This window comes from Pituophis catenifer, unplaced genomic scaffold, assembly GCF_029215685.1.
Source record: "Pituophis catenifer annectens isolate HBS135680 unplaced genomic scaffold, rPitCat1.0.hap2 SCAF_4, whole genome shotgun sequence".
Lineage (NCBI taxonomy): Eukaryota > Metazoa > Chordata > Lepidosauria > Squamata > Colubridae > Pituophis > Pituophis catenifer.
In genome coordinates this window covers 37,105,395-37,129,939 of record NW_027256884.1, presented here as the reverse complement: position 1 = coordinate 37,129,939, position 24,545 = coordinate 37,105,395, and the positions used below count along the sequence as shown (strand labels likewise).

The 24,545-nt window shown below is 37.8% G+C and overlaps 2 protein-coding genes across 2 annotated transcripts; both read right to left on the bottom strand.

Annotated features, from left to right (window-relative positions):
* Window positions 1-329: 329 nt before the first annotated feature.
* On the bottom strand, window positions 330-9,917 carry LYG2 (lysozyme g2). The gene is made up of 5 exons (XM_070943267.1): window positions 9,779-9,917; window positions 4,956-5,042; window positions 3,304-3,500; window positions 2,837-2,975; window positions 330-555 (listed from the first exon to the last, which is right to left on the bottom strand). Exons 1-5 carry the CDS (start codon window positions 9,915-9,917, stop codon window positions 422-424), a joined length of 696 nt encoding a protein of 231 aa, XP_070799368.1. The 3' UTR covers window positions 330-421.
* Window positions 9,918-14,889: 4,972 nt separating this feature from the next.
* TXNDC9 (thioredoxin domain containing 9) lies at window positions 14,890-24,482 on the bottom strand. The gene is made up of 5 exons (XM_070943400.1): window positions 24,061-24,482; window positions 22,475-22,696; window positions 20,819-20,937; window positions 19,387-19,641; window positions 14,890-17,270 (listed from the first exon to the last, which is right to left on the bottom strand). The coding sequence occupies exons 2-5, from the start codon at window positions 22,661-22,663 to the stop codon at window positions 17,153-17,155; spliced, it is 681 nt and encodes a 226-aa protein (XP_070799501.1). The 5' UTR covers window positions 22,664-22,696; window positions 24,061-24,482; the 3' UTR covers window positions 14,890-17,152.
* Window positions 24,483-24,545: the final 63 nt, after the last annotated feature.

The window sequence follows — 24,545 nt, the reverse complement described above, 5'->3', positions numbered from 1 at the left end:
TCTTTGCAGCCTTGGCTTATTCCATTGATTGTCACATTCTTTTGCACATTCATTGTGCAGTTTTACCCTGTTCTAAGTCAGTGATTGAAAATACTTTCACATCTTTCCCCAGCTCACCACTAAGGATGACTCACATTAGATGCTGTAGTGTAGATAGCTCCTGTTGATTTTCTTCCACAGACTAAAGTTAAAAGGATATAATAGTGTGGTTGAACAAAGAGGGGGGAGAAAGGAAGTCCCATAATAGTAATACAAGCTTGCTTGCATGAAATGTGATTGTGACCATAAAATAGCAATATAGCTTTATTTTCTGCAGAAATTGGCAAAAGTTTATTTTTGTAGAATTCAGCAAATAGATCTTGCTAATGTTACATACAAAATTTGGGTAAGACTGAAATGACAGCATCTTTGTTCTAGACTTTTAATATCCATTTGTTTTGTAAAACTTGGCTCTTGCAACAACATCATTGGCATAGTCATTCTTTGTAGTGCCTATATCCATTCGCTCATAGCTTTGGACATTTTTAGGTCCTGCATTGTAGGCTGAAATTCCACCTATCATTTAAACAGTGAATGGACAAATAAAAGTTACATTAAGTACATAATGTAGCCATTCGTCAAATGCTAAAACAAATCATAAACTGAATCTAGATTGGATTAACCATGCTCCTGATACAAAATAAGTTAAATAGCTGATTAGAGGTAAAGCATGATATTCAGAACAAAATATTTTTTTTTCTTTCTTCTTAGTAGAAGTAAATAAAAGTTTTGGAATAATTTTGCCTGCAATAACCTACAAATGTGCCTTTGAAGGGTTTGTTTCAAATTATATATTCATAAAATTACCACTTTAACATTTTTTTAAATGATGCTTCTAGGAATGCATAATTTCTATTTGTATCAGAAAGTTGAGCAGAAGTTTTATTTAAATATACTACCGTAGAAGAGAAAATATATTTTGTAATTCATGTATCATGAAACATAACATTTCTAGCATTTTGCTTTTATACAGGTAGTCCTTGACTTACAACTATTCATTCAGGGACCATTCAGAATTAAGATGGTGCTAAACGAAAGAACATATAACCTGTACTTGAAGTTACAGTTGCTGTAGTGCTCCTATAGTCATGTGATGAAACTCCAGATGTTTGGCAATCCACCTGTCCTGACAACTGACTGCTGGGAAACTGCAACTGGCCCCACCTGCCTGTATTTCCCCCATCCCGCCCTGCTATATCCCTTGGACTTTCCTCCCGTTTGGATCACCATAGGCCTTGGAGTCACTTCCCACCTGGCTGAGTCCCACAGGCCTTGGTCCGCCCCACTGGGATCTCATAAGCCATGGCTTTGCTTCCTGCCCTGCTGGTTACCCCCAGACCTTGGGCTTGCTTCCCATCTTGCTGGGTCCACAGTCTTGGATCTCCTTCCCATCCTGACATGTCTTGCTCCAGTTACCTCTTCCAAATATCACTTTTCTGAAAGAGTGCTCAGTGATGTGGAGCTTTCCTAAATACGCCACCTTCCACCATTCTGGAATTAGGTGTCATTCTGGAAGCAGGCGCATTCTCATGATCTCTCAGAAGAGCAGGATTTGGAAAATCGTATCCTTCTGAGTGATTGTGCGAATGGCACTCACTTACCAAATGATGCAATATAGGTCCTCTATAGGAAGCTCTGAACCCATAAGCTGGGCACTCTTTTGGAAAGGTGATCTTCAGAATAGGTAAGTGATGCAAAATGTGAAGGAGTGGCAAGGAGGCCCAAGGATGTGGGACCCAGCAGGGCAGGAAGCGGATCCAAGTCTTGTGATACAGGTGGGCAGGAAGCAGGCCCGGGGCCTGGGCAGGAAGCCATGCAAGGTATACCTTGGGTGGGGAAGGTCTGGTGCAAACCCTGTATGAACTGGGAAGGTGCTGCAGTGCAGGCATGGGCTTGAGGCAGGCTTCTAAAGGTATCCCACCTCCTGAGACACCCAACACTCTGCTTAATGACCCATACAGTCATCTAAGGAGGAGCCAAGATTGCAGTGGTTGGGCAAGGCAATCAAACAGGCACTTTGCTTGACTGCAACAACTTACAACTAATACTGGGCTTAATTACGGTTGTAAATTGAGGATTATCTGTAACCTGGTTTCTAATCTGAATGATGTGGAAAAATATTCTTGTCTATCTTCAATATGACAACATCTGATCTGTAGTTATCTACTTTTCCAATAGACTTCCAATTACTAACTACAAATAGTCCCCAATTTACAACCATTCATTTAGTGACCGTTTGAAGTTACAGCAGCACTGAAAAAGTGAATGACCATTTTTCACACTTTTGACTGTTGAGTATTCACAATGATGTTTGGCAACTGGCATGTATTTATGACAGTTGCAGTGTCCCAGGATCTCCCTTTATGACCTGACAAGCAAAGTCAATGGGGAATCCAGATTTACTTAACAAAAATGTTTACTAACTTAACAATTGCAACGATTCATTTAACAACTGTGGCAAGAAAGGTCATAAATTGAGGCAAAACTCAATTGTCTTACTTAACAATGGAAATTTGGGCCTCAATTGTGGTTGTAGGTCAATGGCTACCTGTACTAGCTGAATAATAAAATAATAAAAAAGGATTGGTTGGCAACAAAAACTATCATAAATGAATGCTAGAGCATATATATTTCTTTTCTAAAGATCTCATCTTTGGTTCGGAATTTTCTATTTTCTTCTTCAAACCAGAGAACCATTATCACATGGTATAAATACTGAGTCACATGGAAAAATGATACGAAGGATCTGGACATAAAACAGATTCTATATAGATTTTAGTAGAATGATGTTTCATACCTTTGAGCTGCTGTTCGTTTGTCCATGATGGAAATTTTTTTTTAATCTCCTTTATCATGTTACAGAGAATGAGAGCCCCCTGAGTAATGTGTTCCTCACTATCCCAGGTGCCAACTATATTATGATATCTTTTATTCACCTGAAAAATGATGAAATGCCTTTATTATGTAATAATTATTGCTATGATTATGTTATGCTGGGATAGTTCAATTGCTTTTACAAGCTAATAATTAAAAAATACAGATCAGTTACCAAAAGAGATGTACAGTCAGAACATGGGAAAGATACTATAAAGAGGGGGCAGAGAGTGAATTTAGGGAGAAATGGGAAAACTTTCCATTATACAAGGTTGTATTTTGCTTGGGGACAATTATAATCACACCTTATAATTACTTCAGGATATCTTTGCTTTGAGTTGTTGAAGATTGGACATTGTGTGTTTCTTAATTTATAACAAAAGTTTTTACCTGCATTAATCCAAATCCATTTCCATGGTCACCCCAACCATCTTCTAGGATAGTTCCAGCATGTGATTCTCGAGATATTATACCAGCAATCACTGCTACATCAATATTTGTTTTTTCACTGACACGCTTAATCTTCATTTTATACTTCTCTAGATAGTTTAGATCTCTCCTTGCAATTATTTTTGAAGCCTCAACCCCTTGCAGAGGGAAAAAAACAAACATGAGAAATGTGCTTCTGATTTAAAATAACAGTTGGAATTAAACTAAACAGAACAGCTGTTCTTATGTTTACCCTGTTTCCCTGAAAATAAGACATCCCCTGATAATAAGCCCAATCGGGCTTTTGAGCACATACCCTAAAATAAGTCCCCCCTGAAAATAAGCTCTCCCTGAAAATGTTTAAACACATGTGCAGCCGGTCCCCACCATTTCCTCTGGTTTCCTCCATGCACCCCAAAATAAGACCTCCCCGAAAATAAGGCCAAGTGCTTATTTCAGGGTTCAAAAAAATATAAGACAGAGTCTTATTTTCTGGTAAACACGGGTAAGAATGTCATCAAATAGGAAGCTCATCTGCATAATAACGGTCAAGATGTCACTGATTGCTAATATTGATGGGTTTATCAGTAACTTTGTTAAAAATTCTAGTTTCTGGAAAACTAGAAAAGTACTTCATGAACATAGCCATTGCTTTCTTCAAAAATTTTTTTCAGTTTTTCAATCTAATCCACATTTCCAGCAATGTTCCATTCTAGCATCTGAATTAACTACAATGGAAGCTGTTCATTTTTGAAATTAAAGTAAATGCTGCCACCTAGATGAGCATCAAAGAGCCTAGAACTGATGATGTTACCTAATTGGGTAATGAAACAACCAAGCCTAGAGAGCATCAAGGACACCATGGCCAATTTAGTGTAATGGGTAAGTTAGAAACTGGAAGAGTTATAGTCCTGCCTTAATCATCAAGCCAGATGGGTGACCATGAATGAGTCACTCTTAACTTTAGAAAGAAAGCAATGGCAAACAACTTCCAAATTCTTGCCAAGAAAACTCCAGGTATTTGTGAGTTAAAAAACTTGACTTGAAGGCACACAAAAAGAGCAGCAAATATGTATTAAATTTATTGTGTAAGGTGGGGGGGGGCGGGAAACAGGAAGCAGGACATAGGAACCAAAATAATACATTTACACAAAGGACAACAGCCAACAAGTGAGTGGTTCTTATGGCAAAAGTAGGGGTGAGGGAAAAGATATTAGAGGAAAAAAGCAAACAGAAGTAATGTTCAGAAACCATAGCAAGGACTACAGAATGGACCACAATGAAGAAGTAAAATTAAATGCCAAAGAAAAGTTCTCTCAATTCTCATTCCTAAGAGGAGACAGAAACCCTTAGTTGTTTTAAGAATATGATCCTATTGCTGTAGGGATATAATTGTGCAATTGTATAGATTGTTATAAAGCAAATCTAATCGCTATGTTTAGGCTATTTGTATAGTTGCAATAAACATCTATTTTTTTTCCAAAGAAGAAAAGAAGAAACGATATTCTGTTAAGGAGCATATAGACTTAACACATTGAACAGAAAAGAGAAAGAACATTTACATTATATCAATATTAACAACAAAAATATATTCAGATATAGGTTAATCTTACCTCCAAACTCCAAGCCTTCTTGTTTTCCAGTTTCAAGAGAAGCTCCAGTGGTATCCACATCCATTATGTTACCGCAATGAGAATGAGCTGTTATAGAGGCATCAAATTACTGTTTGGTCACAAAATGTATTAGGCAATCTATTGTAAAGGAATTCTATTTTGCTTGTCCTGATCAATGTCCTGATCTAAATAAGAAGTATATATAACCATATATACTATTAAAACTCTTGTGTCTATAACCTTTAACTGGGTGAAATGAGGCAAGCTAGAACAAAACTTTTTGAATCAAGGTACCTCAATTTACAGGACTTATGACCTATGACTCCCATGGAATTGAAATTTGGCAAATTTTATAAAACATGACATAAAAGTTATAAAGTATTTTATCATATAATACAAAATGTCACAAAACATTTCCTGTGATCAATTGCTGATGTTTAACTATACAGTTCAACATGAACTATTTTCAAGGCAGAAACATCTCTGAATATCTCCCTGAATTTCTAAAAGCTTTTCAAGTACATTAGAAGCTCTGCCATTGTTGAAGGCATGAAGACATCTAGTAAAGAAATAACTGAAACAATGATCCAAAGTGTCACATGTTGCCTAAATTTCAACTCTAAGCATACACCAGTCATTTAGAAGAATGCTTCTGAAAAGATGTATTACTGTAATGCTATCTCCGTCACTAAGTTGAACAGCAAAATAGCCCACATTATACAAGTAAATAATTGTGCTTAACAATGTTTAGAAAGGAAAATTAAAATGGGCATATCTTCATTCTACTTGTTCTTCTACTATCTAGCCTAGTGGTTCCCAAACTTTTTCAATCCACTGCTCCTTTGATGCTACAAACTCATCCTCAGTGCCTCCTACCCCCTATAAATAGCATTGTTCTGAATAGCGGTTTGCACGACCCACTAAGGAAGATAGTAACAGTAAAATTCAAAACTGTAACAATTAATTGCACATTTATTCAAAATCCAATTTAAAAATCTTTCATTAATTCAACAAAATTGTTGAACATGATCCAGTGATGGCAGGTTTTCAAAGTCTGATAGTCATTTATCAAGAACCTTAGTAACTACTAACTTAGTAAACTCAGTAAAATTTAGTAACTACTTCACTGTTCAGTAAATTCTTAATGTGATGGATGGGCTTGATGAAATTATACCAGTTACCCAATGTCTGGTTTTAAGTCACTTAGCAGGAGTCTTAAATCACCACATTCAGTAATCTGGAGTCTTTCTTTGCTTGGAGAGAAGTTGGATGACCACACTGAAACCACGTTCCACCAAATATGATGTTGGAAATGCAACAAGGAGCTTCTTAACCACTGTCCATAGTGCAGGATAGCGATCAGAAATTTCCTTCTGTAACCAAAACTCTTTGTACGATTTCTTAAACTTTGGCTTCAGCTAAATGTCATTTTGCAGCTCTATTAGTTGTTCCTCCACTACCCCATCTTCCTCAGTATCTGAAAATGGATTTATCACCCAATCTGGAATTTCCATCAAAAGAAGATTCTGATATCGCTCAGATGTATCTTTATGCAGCATGTCCAAATGGTCACAAAAAACTTGCAGATCATCATCTTGTATCCCATCTTTCTCTTGTAGCTCGGACAAGCTGGGAAATTGGTATAGCTCGCGATGGCCTATATTGCCCTTGAATAGCTAACTTTGAAATAAACGTATAAATGACAGATTTGGCCTTAATAAGATTGACCTCATTTCCTTGCAACTGCAAATTCACTTCATTGAACTTTGCAAACAGTTCTGATAAATAAGCAATGTCATGCCTGATCTCTTTGAGTACATCACTAAAGTAATGACTGATGGCCACCTAATGTCTTCACCTCTGCAGGTTCTCAAAGATTTCTGAGTGTTGAATACTTAAATTTCAGTAGTCACCAATCCCAGTCTTAAAATGAGTTTAGAATCAGTGGGAGTCACTGATAACAATGAACTACTAGCTACTGATAATGAGTCCACTCCTGCCTTTCTTTTCCTTCTGTCCAAGTTTTCCAAGTACTTTTTCCAGGCATATGTTTTATTCCACAGTATACAAATCATTATTTTTACGGAAAAAGTTGCTCTTCCAAGCAATTTTAAAAGACACTGTCAGAATGACTCTGCTCTCAGCCCCCCTTGTGGCTCCTTGAAAAGCATCCTCCCCACATGCTCCAACACCTGAGGAGGCAGGGGTGGGCTGCAGTATCTAGAATTAAAAGGTGGTTCGAATCCCTAGTATAGTCCTTCTGCGTGAGAAGGGGGTTGCTAAATGACCTCCAAGGTCCCTTTCAACTCTTACTGATACTGGCCCTGGCTTTCCTGGTGGAATGGCAGTGGTGGCAACGGTGGCACCCGCCCCTCATGGCAGCCCACCTGGATCCTCAGCAGGTGGGGTGGCAGGCCTGGTTGGCTCATAGTAGCCACCCCGGGAAGGCCTCTGGTGACATTGGGGTCTGTGGCAAAGCTCCCATTTCTTTGAATGCCTTTTTCTGGGATGAGCTGCAGTCTGCAAGCTTCAAAAACTCTTGCCAATTTGGCTGCGTTTTTTCCCTTTCCAAACCAGCTCCAAGTAAGTGGTGCAGGCGGCGGCGCAAGAGCTGTTGAAGTTTGTGCACCATTTGCTTGGAGCCAGTGGTGGGATTCAATTTTTTTAACAATTTTTTTCTGTGGGCGTGGCTTATTTGGGTGGGCATGGCTTGGTGGTCATGTGACTGGGTGGGCATGGCTTGGTGGTCATGTGACTGGGTGGGTGTGGCTAGCTGATCATGTGACCGGGTATAGGGACTAATCAGAGGGCTGGAAAAAGTCATTTCTGACCGGTTCTCGCACTTTTGACTGGTCCTAACACATATGACTATCCTCACATTTATGCCCATTGCAGCATTCTTAACAACCGTATCACTCATTTCACAACTGCAGTGCTTCATGTGACTGGGTGGCCATGGCCAGGTGGTCATGTGGCATCGCTTCTTTGCCCTAATGACAGTTAGCTGCAATGGTCATAAGTGTGAAAAACGGTCATACGTCACTTTTTCCAGTGCCATTGTAACAGTTGTAAGTCAAGGATTACCTGTACAAAAATACAAAAAGCTTCTTTGCTTGCAAAAAGCTGCCCTAAATAACAATCATTAGATTAGAAATACCTGCAAACTGGAGTTACAAATCAGGGAGGGTGCCAGATACCTTGAGGAATTAAAATAGTTAAAATGCAATGATAACTATCAGCAGCCAATTCTTGCTCATAAAGTGAAACCCTTTAGCAGAGAGGTCATTTAAGCTCTCCAGAATGAAGCAAAGGAGCAAATAGAGTATCTGTTGCTTGTTAAACCAATGACCAGAACAAATACACACAGAACTAGTCAGATTTCCAAAGCTGCTTCTTTTCAGGAACAGAGATTAACATGTTTCCTTCCAAACAAAGCTGAATAGGGAAAATTATCTCATCACTAAACACAGGATTAAACATCACCAAGCACAGAATTAAACTTCATCAAAAACCAGTTTTAGACCAAAAGTCAGAAAGGGTATGTAAACTCACGTTTGAATGTCAATCTTTCTAGCTAGTCAATAAGTCTTACTGAATGTCACTCATCTTGGTTCCTTGTAATTAGAAGCTTCTGCTTCATTATTCAATTATTTCTTCAAAGTGCTGATCATTGCATCCTGGCTGGAAGAACTCCAACAGGGGAGTATTTCCTCCCCACAGTGGTGTAAAAAGCTTAAAACAACCCTTCCCCTTTAAGAAAGTCAAGCAAAAAAAAAAACCTCTGAGAATCTCCGGAATAGGAAGCGACAGTAAGTCTAGGCGTACTGCCAAGAATATAATAAGGGTTAACGGAGAGGCAGTTTCTGTAAGCAGGGTTAATAAAGATTAGGCTAGGAAACAACACCGAATGTTGTGATTCCTTACAGGATTAACCCTGTAAAGTGGCAAAAAGCAAAAGGAGATTTCTTTTAACAATTGGTTCTCCGAACTGCTTAACTACTTAACTACTTAACAACTGGTTCTACTGAACTGGTGAGAACCGGTAGAATCCCACCACTGCTTGGAGCTGATCTGGAAAGAAAAAAAACCGCAGCCTAATTAGGCGGGACAGGCCCCACCCAGATCCCTCCAAACAGGTCTTCCTTCGGTAGCCTCCCCGCTGAACTACGCGACCCAACAGTGATCGCCCACCCAAACAGAGCCCACTCTTCCAAGCGCCCACTCTTTCTTGCAGTGAATGAGCTGGGGGCACGAAAAGCACTTCCCACTTCTCTACCTGCATACTGTTACTCTGCACCCCCCGAAGACCAACAAGATACTCCCTGGGCCACTGGCCGCTACCTGGGTGCAGAGCCGGTAGCAGAATGCAGGCAGAGGAGAAGCAGGAAAGCTTTTCAGCAGGGAGGCTACCGTAGGGAGACCCGTTTGGAGGGATCTGGGTGGGGCGTGTCTCACCTAATTCGGCTGCTTTTTTTCCCTTTCCAAACCAGTTCCAAGCAAGCGATGCAGGTGGCAGCGCAACAGCTGCAGCCCGTCCCCTTACCATGGTAAGAAAGGGGCATTCAGCAAAATTGGACCCCGACCCCAATGTCACCAGAGGCCTTCCCGGGATGGCTAGTAAGCATCCAGCCAGCCAGCCAGGCCTGCTGCGCCCCACCCTTGCAGCAACCTACCTTGATCCTGAGCCCTCCCCAGGCCTCCCCACCAGCAGCCCTCCTTGATCCTGGGCAGCACAGCACTGCATCAGCAGCATCAGCCAGCCAGGCATGGCATGCCACCCCCCCCAAGCCCTCCCCCCCCACGGCAGCCCACCTGCAACTTACCCAAAGTTAGGAAGGCGACGGCAGTCAAGCAGGCAAGGAGCAGAGCAGCTGGGCCTGGGCCGGGTGGTTCGGGCAAGCAGCAACCAATAACAAGCAAGGAGAGCAATAAGAAAGCATCCAACAGTTCAGCCTCGTACATGTGGTAAGGGGAGCTGCCTAGTGGGCATGCGCGCACCGGGAAACAAACTTTCAGTTTCTGGTGCACACATGCGCACTGGCCAGCTAGTCTGATAATCTGAGCTTCGGGTTGCAAACCCGGAAGAGGAATGGCTGACGCCATGCAAGCCCACCTCCAGCACTTCTCTGCCACCCCCCTTGCCTCTTAGTGCCCCCTAAATCATCCCACTGCCCCCCAGGGGAGTGGTACTGCCCACTTTGGGAATCACTGCTATAGCCCATTAATTCAGTGGAATGGAAATTAATTATGCCAGCTCCATAGCCGGTATAGATTTTCTATTGAATTATCAGAAAACCTGGAGATAAGGTTAGATCCTGCAGATTGAACCTTGATAGGGTTCAGCATGACTCAATTTCACCCTCTTGACAGGGAGATCAGGATGTTGGAGTACTGAAAGCTTCAAAAAATATGCTTTTCCATAAATTTAACCATTTTCCAACCCAGTAAGGGAGATTTACTTTATGCTACTGCTCCCAGTTTGCTATGTTTGCTAGGAATCATAACACTGCACTCTAAATTAAGAAGAATGGTGGTGGAGTAGGACCTTTAAAGAAGGAAGCAAAAGTATTAATGCTCTACTAGGCTCAAAATTAGCCATTCATATACACAACTTTATAAATACTTTTGGCAAAATTAGACCACAACAGTTAGCACACAAATTACTAGTTCTTTTCTAACCCTCACTCTGACCACTTCCTACAACCCATTACATATTTTATAAGAAGTAAAATAAATACCTTCCATGATTCTCTGTTGTCTGCAGTCACTTTTAATACTATGTTGAACAAAGAAAAGGAGGTCACGTATTTTCACATTCAAAATTAATTTAGCTGACCAAACAGGATGTTGCAGCACTTTGGAAATAACATAATTATATTTCAGGAAAGTACCAAATCAAAGGGGATTGTCACGTACCTGATTGATTTTCTTGGGATAATAGCAATCCATGTTCATTATACATATTTTTAGTTGCACAGATTTTTTCTTAATAGGACTCATTAATATTTAATTATTTGGAAAATTACTCTGAAAATAGTATTCCATTGGAAAGTTTGTCTGGAAGTCAGACTTATGTATTTAAACCTATTATTATGTAATGATTGTTTTAAGGATTTCTCCAGACTTCAAACTGAATTTGATCTTCCAATACACAGTAGCAGAAATTTAAATTTAACTATGTTTTAATGTATGAGCCCTATGCTTTGGCCACTTCAAAGGCACATGAAATGCTCTCCTGTGGAATCTATGACAAAAGTAAAACTAATTTATATCTTTATATTTTGCAGACATCATTCTGGCAAGGCTGCCGCAGAGCATTCAAAAATATGGATCACCTTGCAGTATTTATAGTCTATGTGGAATTTTAATTGTTAGGTTGGTTGGTGACTGGAGGTTTGGGGGAACAGAACACAGATCAAATTTGAACCATGTATACGGTAACTGCACCATAGCACATTAAAACAGCTGCATAAAAACCTTCATTAATAGTATGAAAACATACCTCAGCTCATAAAAGCAAAATTCAAGTATCTGTACAACATATTTACTAAGAACAACTACCCCCATTCCTTTCATCAAAATGTATAATATATTCTGTTCTGAACCATATTGTCTCTGGTATGACATGTATGGAATATCCTGAACTTGGGTCATCATTCCAAGGTCGGGACTTAGATACAAACTAAAGAACTGAAAGAGACCGTGAGGGCCACCACAAGAACATTTGCATACATAAGAAATAGGTCAGAACTTGCCAGATTACTCCAGCCACTAGGCATGACTATAAAAGGTAAAGGAGTCCCTGCAGGTTTTACTCAGCTAGTCATAGCCAGCTTTTGGGGGGGGGCGGATCTATGACAAATCACCGTTAACAACTTGCCATGGCCGACTCACCACGGCCAACTCACGATGGAATAAAAGTTACACTAATATCAAAGGAATTGCAGAATAGAATCATTAAAAAAAGGATGCGAAAGGATGGACAGAATGAAATGTGAATGACAAAAATTAAATAATTTTTTATTTATTTTAAATAATTAAATTTAATTGTTTAATTGTCCCATGCAAGTTGACCATGGCGAGTTGGCCGTGGCAAATTGGTTGTGGCGAATTGTCCCATTCACTTCAGGTGATAGTGCCAGTTCAAAAGCAGTATCAAATCTGTTTTGTCACATCGGATAGTTCAGATTTTTTGCTCCTGTCTCAGGTACAGTTAATTGAAAGTGTGTAAAGCTGGGATTATTATTATATTTTAAGTGCTATGGCTCTGTTTCCTAATGGAAGGATATTTTTGTTTCACTCCCCAAACTCTTTAATTTTAGATACTTTTAAGAAAAAGACTAGCTTCAGATTTTGGGTTCAATAATCCAGGTCAGGGGTGTCAAACTTGATTTCATTGAGGGCCTCATCAGGGTTGTGTTTGCGGGCATGGTCATGGTGGGCATGGCTGTGGCGGCCATGGTCGTGGCGGGCGTTTGACACAGGCTCAAGATGCATTTTTTCCCCTTTTTTCTTTCCACAGTTCTTTACTATAACCATTTTCCTATCCTAGATATTACTGGCAACCATTTATTACTTATTTTTCATACACCACTAAACTTTTTATTTCTAAATTTATACCCCATTTATACCCCATTTAATTGTAAATTGCTTTTCCAGGCAGAAAAAGCTATTTATACTATTGTATTTTTGTTATTCAACTAATAATAAAAATACAATAGCTTAAATAACATGATAATACAAGATCTAACAGCAGAGGTAAATTTCCAGGATAGTAAATAAGAAATGTTTGTTAATTATAGAATGTTAATTGTAGATTAAATGGATCTACAGTATGTAAAATCTGGCCTTAAACTGTAGTATTAACATAGGATGTGGATTGTTTTCTATCCAAATCAGGCATTTACTTGAGGCCACATGATTGTAATCCAGTCCAATCCAGTCCTCTTGCAGCACTCTGCTGGCCAAAAATGAGCCACGTGGAGGTCGCACTGGGCCTCCATGAGGCCTGTTTTCGGCCTCCCCGGCTTCCAGCAGCACTCTGCAGCCTGTTTTGGCCAGCAGAGGTATTGCGGGCCGATCCTTTGATATTTCCAGTCCAGTCCCGTGAGCCAGATTTAAGCACCCTGGGGGCTGGACTCGGCCCGCGGGCCCTGAGTCTGACATCCCTGACCCAGGCCAAAAGGAAAAAAAAATCTGCACACAGCAGAAATAAATTTTTTTTTTTTATTGCAAAAGTTTTACAATTAGATTTTCACCCCTTTTTTCACCCCCCCCACCTCCCTCCCCAAACCCTCCCTAACCCTCCCCCCCCAGACTTCCCTATTATATACTCATAACTAATAACACTAGTAAACAAGCTTAAACCCATCCCTCCCCCTGTATAATTTTTCCTCTTTATCTCTTTACATTAAAATATTTCTAATACATTAAAATATTTCTAATACATTATTTTCAAATAAAAGCTATTTGATACTTTCTAGTTTGGTATTTGTTCTGAACATATTCTATCCACCTTTTCCATTCCCATTCATAAGTCTCTTGTGAACAGTCTTTTAAATATGCTGAAATCTTCGCCATCTCAGCAAAACTGGCCATCTTCAAAGTCCATTCCTCGATAGTGGGTAAAGCTTCATTCTTCCAATATTTACCTATCAACAATCTTGCTGCTGTTATCATATACAATATCAGTTTTATCTCACCCCGTGTAAAACCCTTAACTATACCCAATAAAAACAACTGTGGAGAAAATTGAATTTTTTTCCTCAAAACATTCTGCATGACCCACCAAATTTTTATCCAAAAAGCCTTAACTTTCCTACAGGTCCACCAAACATGATAATACGTAGCATCCAAACATTCGCATCTCCAACATTTTGGCTGAACATTAGGGTCAGAAATAAAATTGACAAAAATATTATATCAGTTCTAGAGGAGTCAAAATGCCAAGTTCTTGGCTTCAGTCGGCTTGTTTCCCTCCTTTTGCTTTTGTATGAAAAGTATGAGAGAACTTGTGTTTTCGCATCTTGAGGTGAACCAATCATTTTCACTCTTCCTCAGCATTTCTTAGAATTCTTCAGTTGTATTGAATATTTCCTTCCACTCGAGGCCCACTGCAGTGTCCATGCAATCTGGCAGACTGTCGAGTGCCCAAATTTTGTTCAAGTGGGGGACTGCAACATCTGTAACTTCAAAAGTGGGCTGTAAGGAGCTTTTGGGGAGGTCCACTGTAACTTTGGTGAAGGACTATCTGTATAGGATTTCACTCTTGCAACCCCAGCTTGAGCGAGGCCTGTTCCATAACAGCTTCTGCCCAAGTAGATATTGAAGTAAGATGGTTGTTTCAAGTAAGGGCTATGTCCATTAAGAAGTTTGTTGTTACCAGGAAACTACATAGACAGGCCTGGTCTAGCTTTTCTTCCTTTTCCTGGAAAGCTTGCATATAGGACTGGCAGCAAAATGACTGTAGTTTTTTTGTTTTTGAATGGGATGTTCTGATGAAATTTCTGGTATGCTTTGCACTGTTCTATTCTAGTAGTGTTATGCTGGTAGTTTTAATGCAAGACATTTAAAGACAGCAATTGGTGGATAATTCTGGCTTGTTTCCTCTACTAAAAATTACCAGCTGGCAATGAACACAAGTCATTCCTCAGCATCGGAAGGGCTGTTAACCTTTTGAGGAAGCATTAACAAAATCTTGTAAAACTAAAAGTATTTCTCCCCTTCTGAAATGTTTCCCATACCCTCCCTCTTTTGTGGACTGTGATATCTTTTATGTTGGTTGCCCAGTAAGCGGATCTCCTTCTTCTTTGCTGAAATAATATTGTTGGTTGAAATAATTATAGGGAAAAAGAACTGCACTTTATTATATAAAAAGTCTTATTTTTATTTAAACCCCTTTCAATGAATTATCAAGCAATTAAACACAAAGAAGTTGGAGGATGACAGTAAACAAAAAAAAAATGATTTTAATGTATATCATCAAAGACTTATTCATCTTAATGACTGTAAATTTTGAATTACAGACAAAATGTTTTAAATAAAAAATGGTTGCAATGACCCAGAAATTCTGTACAAAGGTTTGTAGTATATCTGAAGATAGCTCCTTCTAACTATCTCCTTGAAAATTCATTTGATTTGGTGATGAGTGGGCTTTTATGTGCACTCAGAAAATCAGAGTATCATATCAAAGAAAGATATATTTTTCTTGAACTGGTTTGGATAATCAATAATCAAAACAAATTTTAAAAAGCAGGGAAACACAGCTGCCTAAGATCCAGGAGCTTTCTTTTTAATTCTAGATAAATAAGCATGCAACGGTATCAGAAGTAGTGTACAGGGTACTTATAGAAGAAATCTAATTCTGCAAAGTTCTTGTCACAGTTGTTAAGTGAATCACTGCAGTTGTTACATTAGTAATACGGTTGTGAATCTGGCTTCCTCATTGATTTTGCTGGTCAGAAGGTTGCACAAGGGAATCACATGACCCCAGGACACCGCAACCGTCATTAATATTAATCAGTTGCCAAGTGTCTGAATTTTGATCACTGACCATGGCGATGTTGCATATCATGTCAGTCATAAGTGACTGACTGGTCATAAGTACCACTGTAACTTCAAAGTCACTAAACGAACTGTTGTAAATCAAGGACTACCTGTATTTAATCTACCAGTTTAATGTTCCATGCCATGCCTCTTTTACTCTTTTGCTGTAATATGCCTCAGCCATAACTATAAAAAGAATAAATTGAGAAAAATGAAGTAACCTCTAGGGAGATATAAAACATTTTAGGATTATAGTACTCAGAGTATTATTTTAATGTAATGTAATTGAACACTACAAAACCAAAATTATTAAAGATTAATAACTGTCTTTAAAGCCAGTTAACTATTCTGGAAACAATAGTTTATAAAATGAGGGTCAGATGCCCCGACTAAAAACTATGCCTATCCAGGTGACCCACACTTAAACCTGTCTTCCTAGTTGAAAGCCATGTTTCAATTATTTCTCTCCCATTGCCTTGTATCCCTGTCCTGTGGCTATAATCATTAACTTCTCTCATGCTTTCTTTTTGTGATTTGAGAAAGTACTGTCTCCATGGTTTCCATCCAACATTTGAAGAAAGCAAACAAAAGCTTAAATGTGATTCCAAAACTGTGGCACAATTTTACTTGTGGAATGTATATTACCTCCATTTACCCTTCAGCTATACAATGTTTATCTTTAATAGAAGAAAACATATAAAGAAATTTAAATCCCATTTTCTTTCCTCTTGGGGAAGATAGTTGCGGTAATCTCGTGCCCAGCAGCAATTGTTATTTGATTGGCTGCCAATAGAATAGAAAATTCCCGTATTTGCTTTAATCTGTGCTTTTAAGTTTCTGTGAGACTTAATTTTTCTCCTAAGACAAGATAAAATGTAACAATTTGCAGGTGGAGAACATTTAAATATGATATACTGTATAGGAAAATATTCTTTTACCTACCAGGCTGTCAAAGTTCTACAGAATTCTTAATATTTCAAAAAGCTGTGCCAGGAAATGTGTATATTAGTAAAGAACAACAGTGCAAGACATTGCATTAAACTGTATCCATATCAGTTTAAACATCTCAATTTTTCCTGTGATTTGTTTTAAAAAATATAAGTTGTCCTTTAAGCCTCAGAATTTTAGTTCAGTATAGTTGTCATGTAGTATTTATTGCTAAGTTCTAATATGCAGTGTACACAGCTGGCAGAGTTAAATTAAAGAAAAACTACAGGAATTTTATAATATTTTCTAATGAAGTTAGAGTATGCAAAGTCACAGTCATGGTATTATTAGAATGACTTTTATTAATGCACTACTTCAAGAATAGTTTAAATAACAATTCTTGCCAGAAGTCTTTCATTAATACCTTAATGGTAAATGATATAAATTTTAAGATGCAATTTAAGAGAGCTATTGTTAAATTAAGAAAATGTTGAAAGTCATATCTCATATTACACAGTTTAAAGAGAGTTCAAATTTCTTCATAGTAAAGAAATTATTTCCTAAGAGGAAGAAATATTTAAGATTTCCTTTCATGAGCTCTATAAAACTGTTAGAAAATGAGTGTCATGTGCAAATGTTCTGAAAGCAAACAGCTATATAAAACATTCCTAAAAATGTATCAAACATAAAAGAAAAATGGTTTACAAATATTTGTATCATGAATTCTAATCATCATCAGAATCTGAATCATATTTCTTTCCTCTGATTGTTTTCTTATCCAGTTTTGTGAAAGAGGTTCCAAACTTCTTTTGGTTTTGGAAAGGCGGCTCCATTAAGTTGCCACTAAAAAGGAAGAAATTAGTAATGATGTAAATATCCTTAAGGTAATAGCTGTCTGAAAAAGCAGATTAGACATAACTGGCAAAACACAAATTAGAAGTACAATTGTCTGAAGCCAACTCTCCCTGCCTCCATCCCATCATTACATAAAAAAGGGATACATTATTTTGCTTCATGAATCTCTTAGATATTATAGCAAACATTTTTAACAATTAACAGGTGTGATACAAACATAAGCAATGCCCTGCTGGATCGGATCCCTGGCCCATCTAGTTCACAATCAATTGGTCCATATCATTAATTGGCCAAACATCTTATTTTTCTTATAAAATGGCACCCAGAAACTAGTTAATTTTTGTTTGAGGACCTTTATTGCTTTTATCTTTTAGTAGATTAGGGAAGAATGTTGAAAATTTGTAGTAGTATTTAGAATGTTTGACAACTGAGACTGATTTGAAAATCAAAGTGGATGAGGAAAAGTTGAAGGTGGTTGGATTAATGGTTGAAAAGTGGAGACAGCAGGCAAAGAACAGGAGACTGAACAGAAAAAAATAAACCTGATGGGAAGTACACTGGAACTGAAAAAGGAACTTGATTGGTAGCTAACCCAGTGGCATTCAAACTCAAGATTGTTCCAAGAAAATGAACGAGAATAAGAAAGATAGCGGAAAATGTGAGTGCCTGGAAATTTATTTCAGGTTTCCATGTTTATGAGTCTGTGGTAAAAATTGATGGCCTTGGATACAGGCTGCTTGTGATAAATGTTAGTTTTCTTTTAAATAAAATATCATTCACACATCTTATGTTGATGGATAAATGGGCATGTATTACCGAAACCCTATTGGGCAGTGATGAAGCAATAGTTTTGTGAGAAATTTGCCCTCTTATATTTCAGGTTCATCAACAGCTGAAATGTTGTGGCTGGGATGATGATGGTAATGACTGTGCATGGAATGTTTGCTGTGACTAGATGTGTTGCTCTGCTGGTACTTGGACTAGAAAAGGATTATTTGAATGGGTCAGACCTATCTATGGAGCAGAAACAGTATTGATGGCTCTGGTGGTTTTGCATTGGGCTCTTGAAGGTGGGAGGGTGTCCCTCTTCATCTTAATGAAACTTACACAGCTTTTTATACCATTGCCCATGGTAGCATACTGAACTGCCTACAAGGACTTGGGGCTGGAGGAAGCATTTTATGGTGGTTCCACTCCTTTAGTAGGAAGGGATGGTCAAACATTTGACTGACTTATCCATGCTACTTTTGAATATCTACAGGAAGCCTGCAGAAGTCATCTGCTGGTCAAACGCGAAGTATATGTTTATAATAGCCAAATCTGTACTGCTATCTCAGGTTGAACTGGAGATGCAATGGAAATCCTAGACCAGTGTCTGAAAGCCTCAAGGATTTGGAAAAGGTTGATACTTAATCCAAGAAAGGTGGAGTTACTTTTTGTTCAGAACGATTCCAATTTGAGACAGTCCCAATATCTTCCTTAAAGGAGTTGGTCTGAAATTCTGGGTTATTTTAGCAGTTGCTAGTGGAATAACAGGCGGGAACATGACCTAGCCTTACCTAAAGGCTAGTGTAAAGGTTGTGACCCTACGTGGACTAGGATGCTTTGTCTAGAAACTGCTAGGCTGCCCTTGGAAACCATTTGAAAGCTACAGCCAGATTCTGAGTGGCTGTTATGAAAATATTACACATATTTTCCAGTTGTTGCATTGGTTACCAATAGACTACCAAATTCAGTTGGAATAATTGGTTTTGACTTATATATCTTGGCTCTAGGGTATCTTAGGGGCCATTTCCTCTAATGGAATCTATCTAGTACATCTATACATGCAGGGTCTTCTCCTTTGAAGTCTTTAGTGAATGTGGATCTAAATCTAGCATATCTTGTATTGGATATAGACATATGAATTAGAGATATACATAAAAATATATAAAAGGTATCAAAGTATTTGTAATACATTAGTAAAAATTGATAAATCAGGAAAGCCTAAAAATGATGATTTAATATAATATCAATTTCACTACTTTGCCAGGAAGATATTTTTTATGTTAAGAGTAGTATATAACAGTATATCAGCTACTATTGTAAGATTCATTTTATTTACCTGTACTTGATGATATCTGCGCAACCTAATCTCCATTCTAAGGTTTCTGTGGTGAATTCATCTGTGTTGCCAAGATCAGTAAATCCAACCACATAATCTTGAGTTTTTCCATCTTTTAATAGTGCTAATGTGGGAATTATCTTGATGTGAAGTCTCTCACAAAGAAATGGTGATTTTTCAGCGTTTAACTTGATAAACTTAGTCTCAATATGCTTTTTTGCAAGTATTGTTAAATGTTTGTCGAATATTACGCATCTGAGGAAAAATAAATACATTTAATACATTAAATAGTGAAATATGAAGTCAGCTCTTGCTTTCTAACTCAAGTAAAGCTGTGCAAAGCATCTGAAGTGTGCTTTCATGTTTCTGCATATATAGTTGCCTCACCAGCAGGAACAGCTGAAATATTTTCTCCACATGTATGCATATAAATGCAAAGATATCTGGAAAGCCTTTTGAATAAGCCAAGTGAATATGGTTATATTTCAATATTTTCAAGACGGGCACTTCAGGCAGGAAGGCCCCTTCAAATGCTTTACACCACCTAAAAACTGCTATTTGAAGTGTGCTTTCATGTTTTGCTATGCCAATGGTAATACTAGTCATAGAATCAAAATTAAAATGGACTTGTAAGTAATCCAATCCAACCTCCTTTTCAGTAAAGGACTCATAAACAATCCCTGAAAGTCTGTCATCTTGTCCATTTGAAAGAGTGAAACAAGGTCCATTATTGTTCTAGGCCCAATATTCGGCTATTTAAGACCTCTTACCTTCAGGAAAATATTCCTTATACAGATATCATTAAATATTAAAACCAGTGTGTGGATTAATTATCATGCATATACCCACAATTTATTTTTCAATTTCCCTTCATTTTGACTTTGGGAGTTGATACTGTGAAAAATGCAACAATTGAATCTGAAGTTATTTCAGATCATTGCCATCAGATTTTCCAATAAATCTTTCAGATAATTGTCCTCAGAGTCACTGAATTGTTTCCTATCTTCAGCAAACCAATATCAACTTCCTTGAATATGGTTTGGCATAATATGGAGATCCAATGTATTATAATTATTTAACAAACAATGGCTAAACAAATTACCATATTGTGAATGCAATTACAATAAAGGGCTCGTAAATTTAAAAATATGGCAATTTCTATGCATTAACTAGAAAGGAATTTCAACTTAATGATATTTATTTCTGAATAACCACTATAGTGTTAATCATATTTAACTGGAACAATAATAACAGAGTTGCAGTTCAGCAAACCCTAACTGATTTATGTTTTTATTGAGAAATAATGGCTCTTCCTGTGTCTAGGTTATAAGATGAACATTGATTCACTTTAAAAGGTTAAATTGCTAAACAAAATACACTGACTGTCACTATTAGGAAAATTTAGAAAAATAATGATTTTACTGAGGATTACCTGAGGGTTGAATCTCTATAAAAATGACAGACCACGTTTTTGCTCCCTTTCACTTCTTGAAAAAAATCTCGCTCACTGGGGATTTCTTGGTATTCTCCATGTCCTTTTGAAAGCCATTCCTATTAGTAAGAATACAAAGTTCTACATTTGATGCCATGAAAGAAATCATTTCAAATTCATTCCATAAGATTATAATTCTACCATTATTCTGTGAGGACAAGTTCTACTATGTCTAAGCTTCATCTGATGAATCCAAATCCTAACTTCAAAGTTATATTGGTGGTTAATTTTAGCATTTCTGATATGCTTTGAACTTGGTCAATATTATTTCCAAAATAAATCATATATTTAAATAAAAAGTACTTCAACATTTATTATAAATCATTTCCAAAACTAAAAGGACTAGAACAGAAAGTCTGCATTCCAAAAGAATAGTGACGTTTTAATGGTTAATACTCTAATATGAAGTAAATTCCCAGTAAATATGAAGTAAATTCCCAGTAAATTCCTATGCACATATTTATTCCAACCTGTCCACCAATTATGTTTAGGAATAACATAGGGCTGCAACAATTGTGTATTCCTCCAGTAATTTAATTAGTCAAAAATATCTGTATTCCAAATTTCACTTCCACACTGGAATTCTTTAAGCCATTTTAGTGATATAGGAACTGAATTTGAATTTGAGTTATACTGCAAATGTAAATTAAATCAAATTCACTTTTTTGCTTGATCTTTATTTTTGAAACTCCTGCATACTACTTAAGCTCAAGGGTAACCATTTGGCTCCCCAAAACTGTTCTTTAGCGGAAAAACCTCAATCCTGCCTTTCATAAAATGTATATTTTCCTCAGTTTTCTATATCACAATAGTTATTGATGTTGGTAATTGTAATGACTCTGGAAGTCCTGAGATATGTATAGATTGATGTATTTGGGCACAATAAGATAGTATTGTAGTAATACTAATGAAAATAGTAATTACTAATGAAGATAGTAATGAAAATTGTCCTTTCATTATTTTCCATATAGTGAATGTAAACATTCACTATATGGAAAATAATGAAAGGATAATTTTGGCTTTAGCAACACTTGAAGAATCTGTCAGCCAATGTTAAAAGAATTCAAGAAGCTGGAATATTATAGTAGCTAGTCATATGCCTGACTATATGGAATTAGATAGTCTAAGTCATACTAAGTCAACAGAGGTTTCTCCTGTAGTGGGTTTCAATTTAGTTTGCTACTGGTTCGCTCGTAATGCTTCTGCGCGGCAGGTGGATGGAGCCTCCCGATCCGGGGCGAACCAGTAGCAACCCACCACTGGGTTTCTCCCAATGTGCATAGGACTGTATCCTGAGGCAATTCATACTTGTGTATTTCACTGAAACTAGCTTAGATTAAATTTGCAAAGGTTGATTGTAAGGCTGTAATAATAAACATATGAATGACTAAAACACTCAGATTTTAATGGGATTTACTAATTCATTATTTAATTTCACTTCATCTCAAACTCCTGTGATGGGAAACAAACTAAAGTTTTGTTAATGTCACCTCTTTATATGTTAGTGGACTACAAGTGGCCTAGTTTGTAGAGATACTCCAAGATTATAAATGCAATACAGGAGAAGGGGTTTGGACCGTTATATTTGTCAGTTACCTGTTTTTGTTTCTGATCTTTCTTGAGTGCTTCAAGCCTTCTTCGTTTGAGAAGTTCCAGTTCATCTTCCTCCATCTGGTCCAATTTTTGTATTTCAGCATCAAGCTGTTCTTCTACCATCTTAGCTGTCTGAAGCATCGGAGCTTCCAGGGCTTTGGAAAATACGTTAACAGAAGTATTTGCATCCATTTTCTTTTCAAGTTAGCAGCAGACTCATTAAATCTGAAAAATGAAGTAGATTTTAAGTTAGAACCAGACAGAATAGAAAAGATATTTATTATAATATCAATTGTATACATGGTGTTGTAGAAATATCAATGGAATTTGAAAGCAGATTCAGCATAGTGATATGAATATTTAATTGAAAAGCTGACTGCGGTTGATTCTTTTGTTTTAGTTAAATAATGGTCACTTGACAGAAGGATTATTGACAGCATACATTTTGTTCTGATTATTTGGTTTAACTTTAAACCTTGTGGGTGGGGGAGAGGGGGAAGAGTTGTCATAGAGCAGGGGTGTCAAACTCAAGGCCTGGGGTCTGGATCTGGGCGGGGTGCTTAGATCTGGAGCCATCCTGGAAACAGTGAATGACCAGCCCGCGATGCCTCTGCCAGCAAAAACGAAGCTCAGGAGGGCTGTATGTAGCCCTTCTGAGCTTCGTTTTCGCTGGCAGAGGGTTGCAGGAGGCTGTTGCAGCTGAAAACAGAGCCTGCAAGGGCTGCACGCTGCCTTCCGCGTATTATTGATGCTAAATTAGGCAAAAGACTTAATCAAATTAATATGCACACAAAGATGTTTCATTTATTGCATTCAAAATATTCATAATTGAATTCAAGATAAAACTCATGTATACTACAAGAAAATAGCAATTCCTAAATGTTTCTTACTCTAGGAAAGAAATTCAGCAAAGCAACATATTATAAACCCTTTTTCAGAAATATAAGGTATTCAATCATACATTAAATTACAAATATCTCTCATAGTAGGCACAATCTTAGAAAAGGTATCTTATTCTTCATAACACAAATGTCTCTGTTGAATTGATACATTTTAGCTATAATTTTCATAACCCACTTTTAACAATGAAAAATTAGAGGGGAAAACTTTACTACATCCACCTATTTTGCTTTGCACTCAGTGTCCCATCTACAATTTAACAGCATAAGGATTTTGAGTGACTTAGTATTTTTTTTTTCAAATACGGATTTCCCCAAATAGTTGGGATGGCTGTTTTGTGAACCCTATTAAATTCTGTATTTTCATTAAGATCAACAAGCAACGAAGCAAGATCCAAAGTTAATTGATGATATCATAAGTCATATTCTGGAAATACGATTTCAATTAAGATGATCTGAAATATCGTATGTAGAAAAAGCAATTTCTGCTAGGGAGGGTAAGGAAAATATAGTTATCCATCCAGAGCTGACACCTAAATCTCAATCCAACAGAGATGCATCCAACTCACTCCTCGTCTACATCATCATCAGCAAGTCTTTCCAAAAGAAATACCAAGACATAAACACCGTTTATTTATATCGTTTCGAGACCCAGGCAACCAAACAGTAACGATTCGGCTCGATACTTACTAATTAGAAATCGAAAGGCCACAAAGCAGCGCTCCTCAGCGTAGAAGAGCCACAAAAATCTCTCTCCGAGCCTCTGTCGCCCGACCGGCCTCCCAAAGGAGCCCCCAAAGGACCCCCTACGCACCAGGAGATGGCTCAGCAAGTAAACCTGGTCACAAGTAAACCTGGTCACCTGGTCCCGCGCATGCGCCTCTATCCTCAGCGACGCATCCTGAAGACGTTTTATTGTTGACGCAGCAATTAGAGGCGGCGATCCTTTCTGCGCTTGCGTCGTGCTCATATCCTTTTCTGAATACACATGAGCGGGGTGGCTGTTCCACGGCTTTACGTTCACGTTAATTAACGACTTACGATTCAAAGTCCCGCTTGAGTGAGGGGGGTTCATAACAAAAAGCAATGCTTCCGGCAGCACATACCGTCCCGAGTCGCGCTAATTCCGTTAGCTTGTAATAAGCCACACAAAACCTTGCAAGACCCAACGCCCG

Excerpts from the sequence above, each read along its gene's own strand:
- LYG2 (XM_070943267.1), bottom strand. The coding sequence starts at position 9,917 with ATGTACGAGGCTGAACTGTTGGATGCTTTCTTATTGCTCTCCTTGCTT. Across the intron at positions 5,043-9,778 it reads CGTCGCCTTCCTAACTTTGG|CTCATTCTCATTGCGGTAAC; the intron begins GTAAGTTGCAGG and ends CCTCTATAACAG. Across the intron at positions 556-2,836 it reads AAACGAACAGCAGCTCAAAG|GTGGAATTTCAGCCTACAAT; the intron begins GTATGAAACATC and ends TTTAAATGATAG.
- TXNDC9 (XM_070943400.1), bottom strand. The coding sequence starts at position 22,663 with ATGGATGCAAATACTTCTGTTAACGTATTTTCCAAAGCCCTGGAAGCT. Across the intron at positions 20,938-22,474 it reads AAGATCAGAAACAAAAACAG|GAATGGCTTTCAAAAGGACA; the intron begins GTAACTGACAAA and ends TCTTACTAATAG. Across the intron at positions 19,642-20,818 it reads TATAGAGATTCAACCCTCAG|ATGCGTAATATTCGACAAAC; the intron begins GTAATCCTCAGT and ends ATTTTTCCTCAG.